Source organism: Procambarus clarkii, chromosome 56, assembly GCF_040958095.1.
Source record: "Procambarus clarkii isolate CNS0578487 chromosome 56, FALCON_Pclarkii_2.0, whole genome shotgun sequence".
Classification (NCBI taxonomy): domain Eukaryota; kingdom Metazoa; phylum Arthropoda; class Malacostraca; order Decapoda; family Cambaridae; genus Procambarus; species Procambarus clarkii.
This window is the reverse complement of record NC_091205.1, coordinates 11881165-11893251: the sequence shown is the minus strand read 5'-3', so window position 1 is coordinate 11893251 and position 12087 is coordinate 11881165. Positions and strand designations below refer to the sequence as shown.

At 41.0% G+C, this 12087-nt stretch overlaps 1 protein-coding gene across 1 annotated transcript; it reads right to left on the bottom strand.

Annotated features, from left to right (window-relative positions):
• Positions 1-7482: 7482 nt before the first annotated feature.
• On the bottom strand, positions 7483-9587 carry LOC138353167 (uncharacterized). The gene is made up of 2 exons (XM_069306034.1): positions 9573-9587; positions 7483-8523 (listed from the first exon to the last, which is right to left on the bottom strand). Exons 1-2 carry the CDS (start codon positions 9585-9587, stop codon positions 7483-7485), a joined length of 1056 nt encoding a protein of 351 aa, XP_069162135.1.
• Between the last annotated feature and the right edge of the window lie 2500 nt (positions 9588-12087).

Sequence of the window (12087 nt, the reverse complement as noted above, 5' to 3'; positions counted from 1 at the left end):
TCATACAACCATTGTATGTCATCATCACCACCACCATATAACCATTGTGGCAAGCACTGTACCTGCCACTCTCCATGGTGTATAACAAATTACTGGTAACAGGTGAACTGCCAGAAATTCGGAAGGCAGCAAACGTAGTCCCGACATACAAGAAGGGGGATAGACAGGAGGCACTGAACTACAGGCCAGTGTCCCTAACTTGCATACCATGCATGCTAATGGAGTAAATTGTGCGAAAAAAGCTAGTCGAACATCTGGAACGAAGTAACTTTACGTCACAACACCAACATGGTTTCAGGAATAGCAAGTCATGCCTCACAGGATTAATTGAATTCTACGATCAGGCAATAGGAATCAGACAAGAAAGAGAGGGGTGGGCAGACTGCAAATTTTTGGATTGCCAGAATGCCTTTGACACAGTGCCACACCAGAGACTAGTGCGAAAGCTGGAGATGCAGGCAGGAGTGAAAGGGAAGGTACTCCATTGGATAAGGGAGTATCTAAGTAACAGAAGGCAGTGAGTCACTGTGCAGGGTGAGGTCTCAGATTGGCGAGACGTCACCAGTGGGGTCCCGCAGGGTTCACTCCTTGGACTCATACTGTTTCTTATATATGTAAATGATCTTCCATATGGTATAGAATCATTCCTCTCATTGTTTACTGATGATGCAAAAATTATGAGTAGGATTAAGACGGAGGAAGACAGTATGAGACTACAAGATGACATCGACAGGCTGCATGAATGGTCCAAAAAATGGCTACTAAAGTTCAAGCCGACCAAATGTAAGGTAATGAAACTAGGCAGTGGAAACAGGAGGCCAGATACAGGATACAGAATGGGAGATGAAGGATTCTCTGTCCTTTATGAAACGGACAGAGAGAATAATCTAGTAGTTGATATCACACCAACCTTGTCTCCTGAAGCCCACATCAAAAGAATAACATCTGCGGCGTATGCGAGGCTGGCTAACATCAGAACTGCCTTCAGGAACCTGTGTAAGAAATCATTCAGAACCTTGTATAACACATATATAAGACCAATCCTCGAGTATGCAGTGTGGGAACCGACCTGTGAGATTTATATTTATTTAATTTATATGAATTTATATAGAATATATATTTACGTTAATTTGTATACTTCGATAGCAATTTGTATGATGTTAAGTGGACTGTATTTCTGCAATAATCTCACAAATCGATCCTCTACACATTAGGGGGGGGTTTATATTGAATTTATATATATGCAGCCAATCAAACTACAGTATTAAACTACATATATTGTTAAACATTGAAGAGGTTCCTTATCTTATTGTACAGCAGGCCTTAGTCCACCAGATATAACTAGGATGTAGACACCGAATTATCCTCTTTGAGGTAGCTTCCATCACCCAGTAACTGGTACACAAAGCATGCTTCCTCGTCTTGACCTGTCAAAAGGGCGCTAGCTATAAAGCCAGAATCCTAATATATGACAGCTATATCAGAGAAAACACTGTACATTGAACCGTAAAGACCTAGGCTTAATTATCTTTTATTAAGAGGCAGTTCGTATTCTGCTCGCCCCTATCTAATGACATTAATGGCCATAAATGATAGATAAATGGGTTTCGGCAGAACACTTAACTTGTATTTGTTGACAGCGTGTTGATGATGGTACACCTTTGGCTTCCATAACACTTAGTCCAAGTAAAATTAACAGGAGCCGTATTTGCTCCCATGAGCCTCTGTAGTCTAAGTACAATAACAATGACTGACCACTCCCTCCTCACTGACGCTACTGGCCTACATTGTCCAGATGACAGTAAGTGATAGAAGGGTCACATTTACTCTATTTTCATTCTGATAATTAAGTTAATTTATATGAGATGTTTTTATAATGGTAAAGTCCAAAGACTAATGTATTTAAGAATAATTCCCACCATAATAGGTGGTAAATTTATAATAGTATGGGGTAATGATATCCCGTTTTCTATAGACGGAAATTCCACTACAAGTTACATTTTCTATGGGTTAACTTGTTTATACAACACAGCAATATTATCTGCTTGTATGATATTATTAAATGGTGTCGGATTTTCCGACATAATTCCCGGGGGCTGCTCACGGGGTCGAAGTCCTATTTAGAACAAACGAACACCGATACTCCTCCTTCGAATTATTAGATTAATTTGATGTTAGTAGTTAGTAATCACACATTTGTGTGTCTGTTCGTACAGGACGGATGTCCCGTACTAGAGTTGTAGAGGTTAGAAGTCTAACGCTATTTCATTTCCCTGTTAACTCTTGAAAGGCTAAAATTCAAGCCTAATTACATATTATTTAACCCAGAAGACTGAATGTGATCAAGTACTACAGTCAAGTATGATTCAGGGACTGCAGTGAGATCAGTGACATTAGATATAACTTGAAGTTTGTTCAGGTAACTAGTCACTGATATATAAACACTGAGGCCCATGGAATTCATCTTGATTAAATAATATATGTATCAAAATCAGTTGTCAGATTTATTGGGGTTTAATTTAGTTAATTGATTCAGAAGATTGAATAGTTCATCATTAAAGTAAAGTATGGTTCTGAGACTGCAGTGGGTTCAGTGACATTGGTCACAGTGACTTGTAGCTGTTTAGGCTACTGTTCACTGATTTGCCACTGAGGCCTCATGAACTCATCTTCGGCTTTAAATGATGATACTAACAGCAACCTCTGTTGGTATAGTCAGCTGTAATCTCCTTAGTATAATGCTACTGGAGAAATATAATCAGCTGACAAATTTAGATTTCTACTAGTATTGTTTATCTGCAGCCATAGGTCTCCTCAGGCTTGATACTAGGCCTGAGAGTAATTTACCTCCTGCAGAATTTAACATGGTTATGCCATGATATTTAGTAGGGCTACCAATGAATCGATGGCAATAATCTGTCCCTACAAGGAGACCGAAGTCGGTGAGGTGATCAGACTTAATATTATCTGCCAATTTTATTCCTCTATTTCTCAGGAATTTGGCTGTTGCTCTCAGACTTTGAACTTGTAGGTCTACTGGTATTTTGTCCACCACAATGGCTTGTACTCTACAGACGTACCTGCCTAAACGTACTGATGGTTGTACCACCTGGTAGACTTGAGGTCCTGCATCTGTTACAAACCCTGAGATATTGAATGACATCTGGGCTACAGGCCTTAATTGTAGTTCATCTGCCAACCTTTTAGTGACATATGTTCTCTGGGACCCTTGGTCAAACAACCCATGGGTATGGACCTTGGCCCTCTTATTCAGGATGGTAATTTGGGCAGTAGGCAAAGTCGTATTACCTTTAGACTTTGCCGATTGGACACTCTTTGTTTGTTGCACCTTGCAGTACTGTTCTAAGGTGGGAATGCTATCTTCCACCTTGGGGTTTGGAGACGTTGTTTTGGTGTCTCTGCACAATGCTGCATGGTGCAGACCTTTGTTACACCTATTACAGGTGTGTAATTGGGTCTCACAGTCGTTGATGTTATGTTTCCTGAGGCACCTCGTGCAATGTTGCAAATCTTTGAGTCGCTCAATACGGGCGTCACTATCAGGAAAATTAGGGCAGTGGTACATTGAATGTTTCTCATTGCAGAACAAACATGTTCCATAGCTTCCAGTACCCTTTGGTGTCACATTCTTGGGTGACAATAGGGAGCCGGTCGGCCGAGCGGACAGCACACTGGACTTGTGATCCTGTGGTCCTGGGTTCGATCCCAGGCGCCGGTGAGAAACAACGGGCAGAGTTTCTTTCACCCTATGCCCCTGTTACCTAGCAGTAAATAGGTACCTGGGTGTTAGTCAGCTGTCACGGGCTGCTTCCTGGGGTTGGAGGCCTGGTCGAGGACCGGGCCGCGGGGACACTAAAGCCCCGAAATCATCTCAAGATAACCTCAAGATAACCTGACACAGTAACTATAGGCTTGGAGGGTCCCACTGCATATACGCCCACACTGCTACTGTTCCACTTTGGTGTTGAATTATATTGTCTAGATTGATTTGGAGTACCTTTGGTACTCTGTGGTTTACTATTATTGGTTTCTGAGGATTTAATTGGTGGTTTTAATTTGTCATGTGTTCGTAATTGATGAACTACTGACTTTAAACTCTCAGATATTTCATTCATGGATAAGATACTTTTATTGTAATGAGCACTCATTTGTCTCAATATGTCCCTAGGTATTTTCTCCTGGACAATTATTTATAAGACCCACTCAGCCCCGTTTGTATCTGCTGTCAGGCTGAGGGCATTGATCAATGATTCTACCTCCAGCTTGAAGACTTGGAGTGAATCAGCTGAAGCCTCCGGTGGGGGTAAATGCAACAGCTCATGAACTAAATGTGAAGTTCTTACTTCTGGATCAGCATAATTATCCTTGAGGAGTTTTACTGCCAGATCATAGCCGTCATTAGTTAATCTCAGATGGGATACTACTGTTTTAGCCTCACCTGATAATTGGCCTTGCAAATAAGAGAATTTACTACTCTTTGGTAAAGATTGTTTTGAGTCCACAAGGTCAACGAATTTGTTCCAAAATTCATCCCAATCTTCCTCATCTTTTCCTGAGAAAGTGGGTAAATTAATTGGAGGGAGTCGAGCTTCTGCTTGACTCGTATTAGATGCAACTGTTGTTGTTGTTGCCTTGTTCTGGACAATTAATTTGACATAAGGCTGTAACGTGGCCTGAGTGTGATCTTCATAATTTGCTAGATCAACCATAATGTCGTCTATTTCTGTTTCTGATATATTGGTGTTGGCAAGTTCAGCCACATATGTTGCTATTTGGCATTTGATTTGCTCAAATTTACCTGCAGCTGCTTGATAATAGCTTTCCAGGTCAGCATAATCAACTGGTGATTGTTGTGACAAATCTTCACATTTCTTGATCTGTCTTGTTAAGTGGCCTTTAAGACCTACAAGGGTTCTTCTCATTCTCCCTGCAGTATCCATACTGGCTAGTTGGTGAAGCCTTGTGGAGCTTGTACTTGGGCTGCTCATAATACTGAACAAGTATTGATGGTAGCCTAGGGTAAAATTTCTGCACTCGCTAGGCTGTAATCCTACCTCTACTAGAGGTTAGCACTTAAAATTAATACACATTATATATACACAATCATACACACTAATGATTTGAGTGATAAACCAGTGTCATTGGAAGTACCTTTAGGTTAGCTCTTCTATATCACCCTAGGATGGTATAGACACTAATTAATCACTCAAAGGTGTAATGATCATAAGTAAATTATTATATATACACAACTCAACTCGAGTTGATAAAAATTACACCCAAAATAGGGTCTGCACCATTCATTAATGGTGCTAGGTTGTTTAATATTGTACAACTGACTATGGTAATGGGACTAGGATGTACAATAAATAGTTCAACTAGTCAATGGTAATATCCTACCCTGTTGTGGGTTGGCAATTAGTAAATATTATATTTTGATCACTAGTGCAATATATATTAAATAATTCTCTATTTTGGAGAAATAATATACACAATTATTGATATTGATAGCCTCTATGAATCTTCTAATATTATCAAGAAGTATTAAATATTATTAGTGACCTCGTGAAATAAACTCCACAAAATTCGTAGATAATCTCTCGCGAAATTTAACACCACGAAATCCGTGAACAATCTCGCGAAGACACAGCCACTAATTTGGCTGGCTTCAATATTAGCGCTGTCATTTCACGGAATAACACGCCACCAAATTTGTGGGTGACCATATGAAACTGCTGATGAGGCTGAAATGAACTGAGGGGGGCTCCTGAGCTCGCACGAGGCAACGCCGCCGTCTTTGACTGCTGGCTTTGTATAAATCACACTGCACTAGTATATTTAATGAATCCACTGATTAACTGGTTCATCCGGTACTAAGATGACAAAATAATCTGTCATCCGACTCGCAGATGACCAATAATGTGGGTTCATAGGACCAATAATCTGTCATCCGGTTCGAATATGACCAAATAATGTGGGAACCGGCCTGTGAGATTTATATTTATTTAATTTATATGAATTTATATAGAATTTTTATTTACGTTAATTTGTATACTTCGATAGCAATTTGTATGATGTTAAGTGGACTGTATTTCTGCAATAATCTCACAAATCGATCCTCTACACATTAGTGGGGGTTTATATCGAATTTATATATATGCAGCCAATCAAACTACAGTATTAAACTACATATATTGTTAAACATTGAAGAGGTTCCTTATCTTATTGTACAGCAGGCCTTAGTCCACCAGATATAACTAGGATGTAGACACCGAATTATCCTCTTTGAGGTAGCTTCCATCACCCAGTAACTGGTACACAAAGCATGCTTCCTCGTCTTGACCTTTCAAAAGGGCGCTAGCTATAAAGCCAGAATCCTAATATATGACAGCTATATCAGAGAAAACACTGTACATTGAACCGTAAAGACCTAGGCTTAATTACCTTTTATTAAGAGGCAGTTCGTATTCTAACCGGCTCGCCCCTATCTAATGACATTAATGGCCATAAATGATAGATAAATGGGTTTCGGCAGAACACTTAACTTGTATTTGTTGACAGCGTGTTGATGATGGTACACCTTTGGCTTCCATAATACTTCGTCCAAGTAAAATTAACAGGAGCCGTATTTTCTCCCGTGAGCCTCTGTGGTCTAACAATAACAATGGCTGACCACTCCCTCCTCACTGACGCTACTGGCTTACATTGTCCAGATGACAGTAAGTGATAGAAGGGTCACATTTACTCTATTTTCATTCTGATAATTAAGTTAATTTATATGAGATGTTTTTATGATGGTAAAGTCCAAAGACTAATGTATTTACGAATAATTCCCACCATAATAGGTGGTAAATTTATAATAGTATGTGGTAATGATATCCCGTTTTCTATAGACGGAAATTCCACTACAAGTTACATTTTCTATGGGTTAACTTGTTTATACAACACAGCAATATTATCTGCCTGTATGATATTATTAAATGGTGTCGGATTTTCCGACATGCAGCCCCAGCATGGAGCTCGTACCTTGTCCCGCACAAGGCGAAGCTTGAAAAAGTTCAGAGATATGCCACTTGTTTAGTCTCAGAATTAAGAGGCATGAGTTACAAAGAAAGGCTGCAAAAAATGCTCCTCATGACACTAGAAGACAGAAGAGTAAGGGGAGACATGATCACTACTTACAAAATTCTCAGAGGAATTAACAGGGTAGATAAATTGTTTAACATGAATGGTACGCAAACAAGGGGACACAGGTGGAAACTGAGTACCTAAATGAGCCACAGGGACGTTACAAAGAACTTTTTCAGTGTCAGAGTAGTTAACAGATGGAATGCATTAGGCAGTGATGTGGTGGAGGCTGACTCCATACACAGTTTCAAATGTATATATGATAGAGCCCAGTAGGCTCAGGAACCTGTATACCAGTTGATTAACAGTGTAGAGGCTGGACCAAAGAGCCATAGCTCAACCCCCGCAAGCACAAATAGGTGAGTACTGTATGTCATCACCACCATCTTCATACCACTGTACGTCATCACTTCCACCATCATACAACCACTGTATGTCATCACTTCCACCATCATACAACCACTGTATGTCATCACTTCCACCATCATACAACCACTGTATGTCATCACTTCCACCATCATACAACCACTGTACGTCATCACCACCACCATCATACAACCACTGTATGTCATCACCACCACCTTCATACAACCACTGTATGTCATCACCACCACCATCATACAACCACTGTATGTCCTCACCACCTTCATACAACCACTGTATGTCATCACCACCACCATCATACAACCACTGTATGTCATCACCACCACCTTCATACAACCACTGTATGTCATCACCACCACCATCATACAACCACTGTATGTCCTCACCACCTTCATACAACCACTGTATGTCATCACCACCACCTTCATACAACCACTGTATGTCATCACCACCACCTTCATACAACCACTGTATGTCATCACCACCACCTTCATACAACCACTGTATGTCATCACCTCCACCATCATACAACCACTGTATGGCATCACTTCCACCATCATACAACCACTGTATGTCATCACTTCCACCATCATACAACCACTGTATGTCATCACCACCACCATCATACAACCACTGTATGTCATCACTTCCACCATCATACAACCACTGTATGTCATCACCACCACCTTCATACAACCACTGTATGTCATCACCACCACCTTCATACAACCACTGTATGTCATCACCACCACCTTCATACAACCACTGTATGTCATCACCACCACCTTCATACAACCACTGTATGTCATCACCACCACCATCATACAACCACTGTACGTCATCACTTCCACCATCATACAACCACTGTATGTCATCACTTCCACCATCATACAACCACTGTATGTCATCACTTCCACCATCATACAACCACTGTATGTCATCACCACCACCTTCATACAACCACTGTATGTCATCATCACCACCTTCATACAGCTATTGTTTGTCATCACCATCATCTTCATACAACCACTGTATGTCATCACCACCACCATCATACAACCACAGTATTTATCTTCGTAACCACCATCATACAACAACTGTAATTATCAGCACCACCAGAGCTTCTTACGACTGTATACCATAATACCTCAAGCTCATTTATAGTACCTCAAGTTCCACCATAATACCTCAAACTTCGCCATAATACTTCAAACACCAATATAATACCTCAAGCTCCACAATAATATTTCAGTCTCCAGTATAGTTCCTCAAGCTCCACCATAATACATCAAGCTCGACCATAACACCTCAGGCTCCACCATAATACCTCAAGCTTTGCAATAACATCTCAAGCTCCACCATAACTCCCTCACATACACTATCACTTCAAGCTCCGCCATAATATTTCAAGCTCCACCATAACATCTTATGCTCTGCAATATCATCTCATGATCTGCAATATCATCTCATGGTCCACAATATCATCTCATGGTCCACAATAACACCTCATGCTTCACCATAATATGCCAAGCTCCACCATAATACCTCATTCTCCCCCCATAACACCTCAAGCTCCATCATAATAACTCAACCTCCACCATAATACCTTTAGCTCCACCATAATCCCTCAAGCTCCACATATCACGTCAAGCTCCATCATAATAACTCAACCTCCACCATAATACCTTTAGCTCCACCATAACACCTCAAGCTCCATCATAATACTTCAACTTCCACAATAATACCTCAATCTACATCATAATATCTCAATCTACAACCAAATACCTGAAACTCGACCATAATACATCAACCTCCACCATAATACATCAAGTACCACCGTAACACCTAAGGCTTCACCATAATACCTCAAGATCCTCATAATACCTCAAGTTCAATCATAATACCCTCAAGCTTCACCATATTACGTCAAGCTACAACATGTTACCTCAAGCTTCAGCATAAAACCTCAAGCTCTACCATAATACCTCAAGATCCACCAAAGTATCTCATGGTTCACCATAATAACTCAACCTACATCATACCTCAATTTCCAACATTATTCCTCAAACTCCACTAATATACCACAATCTCCACAACAATACCTCAAGCTCCACCATAATACCTCTAGCTAAACCATAATACCTCAAGTTCTATCATAATACTTCAAGCGCAACCATAATTCCTCAAGCTCCAATATAATACCTCAAGCTTCACCTTAATACCTCTAGCTCAGTCACAATACCCCAAACTCCAGCATAATACCTGAAGCTCCACAACAATACTTCAAGCTCGACAATATCACCTCAAGCTCCACCATAATACGTCAAGGTCCACAAAAATATTTCAATCTCCAGTATAGTTCCTCAAGCTTCACCATAATATATCATGCTCGACCATAACACCTCGAGCTCCACCTTAAAACCTCAAGCTCCGCAATAACACCTCAGGCTCCACTATAACACCTTAACCCACACCACATCACTCCGTAATAACACCTCAGGCTCCACTATAACGCCTTAACCCACACCACATCACTCCGTAATAACACCTCAGGCTCCACTATAACACCTTAACCCACACCATATCACTCCGCAATAACACCTCAGGCTCCACTATAACGCCTTAACCCACATCATATCACTCCGCAATAACACCTCAGGCTCCACTATAACGCCTTAACCCACATCATATCACTCCGCAATAACACCCCAGGCTCCACTATAATGCCTTAACCCACACCATATCACTCCGTAATAACACCTCAGGCTCCACTATAACGCCTTAACCCACATCATATCACTCCGCAATAACACCCCAGGCTCCACTATAATGCCTTAACCCACACCGGGAGCCGGTCGGCCGAGCGGACAGCACACTGGACTTGTGATCCTGTGGTCCTGGGTTCGATCCTAGGCGCCGGCGAGAAACAATGGGCAGAATTACTTTCACCCTATGCCCCTGTTACCTAGCAGTAAAATAGGTACCTGGGTGTTAGTCAGCTGTCACGGGCTGCTTCCTGGGGGTGGAGGCCTGGTCGAGGACCGGGCCGCGGGGCCACTAAAAAGCCCCGAAATCATCTCAAGATAACCTCAAGATAACACTATATCACTTCGCAATAACACCTCAAGCGCCACCATAAGTTTTTAACCTACACCATAATACGTCAAGCTGCAACATATTACCTCAATCCTCAACATAAAAACCCCAAGCACTACAATAATACCTCAAGCTCCATCAAACTACCTCATGCTCCACCATAATACCTCAAGCTACACCATATCTCAATTTCCACCAGAATGCCTGAAGCTCCACCTATGTACCTCAAGCTCCACTATAATTTCTCTAGCTACACTATAATATCTCAAGCTCTGTCATAAGACCTCAAGATCCACTATGACACCTTAACTCCACCATAACACCTCAAGCTCCACTACAATTTCACAAGCTTCAGCATATTACCTCGAGCTCGATCATAATACGTTAAACATCCTTATATTACCTCAATCCCTATCATAATCCCTCAAGCTCCATCATAATATCACAGTCTCCACCATAACACCTCACGCTCCATCATAACATCTCCAGCTCTATCATAATACCTCAAGATCAACCATAATTCCTCAATCTCCACCATAAAACATCAAGCTCCACGATAACACCTCAAGGTCCGCAATAATACCTCAAGCTTCACAATAATACCTCAAGCTCCACCACAATCCTTCACGCTCCATAATAATACCTCAAGCTCCATTATAACACCGCAACCTCCACCATAATACATCATAGCTCCACCATAATACCTCAAACTCCACCTTAACACTTTTATGCGCCACCAAAAGACCTCAAACTCCACCATAATACCTCAAGCTCCACAATATTACCTTAATCTCCACGATATCACCTCAAGCTCCATAATAATACCTAAAACTCTACCATAACTCTTCAACATGATTATAATATCTCAAGCTCCTTCAAAATTCCTCAAGCTCCACTTTAATATCTCAAGCTCCACCTCAATACCTCAACTTCCAATATAATACCTCAAGCTACTCCATAATACCTCAACCTACACCATAATACCTGAAGCTACAACATAATATTTCAAAACAAAAAAATCACAATAGCTTGATTCATCAAATGAACAAATTTGTTCATTTGATGTATCACGTTATTGTGATTTCTGTGTGCACTGAAGTAAGGGCGAAGAGGTAGAACATCTGGTTGACAGAGCCCGGATATATGGGGAATTGTGTAAAACGCTGGTTTCTGACTCAGAGAAGCTGCAAGACCCGTGTGAGGGAAGTAGCACTCCCGGTTGCAATTCTTGCGACCATTTCGTTACACAATCGACTAAAGCACGTCTGGGAACATCCCGAACGTAGGTTCAAACCCTCATTACGGTCCTTGTGGATTTGTTCATAATACCTCAAAATACATCAAGCTACACAATAATACCTCAAACTCGACCATAATACCTCATGCTCCAGCATAATACCTCACGCACTACCAAAGCCCCTTACGCTCCACCATAATACCTCAAGCTCCACATAATAACAT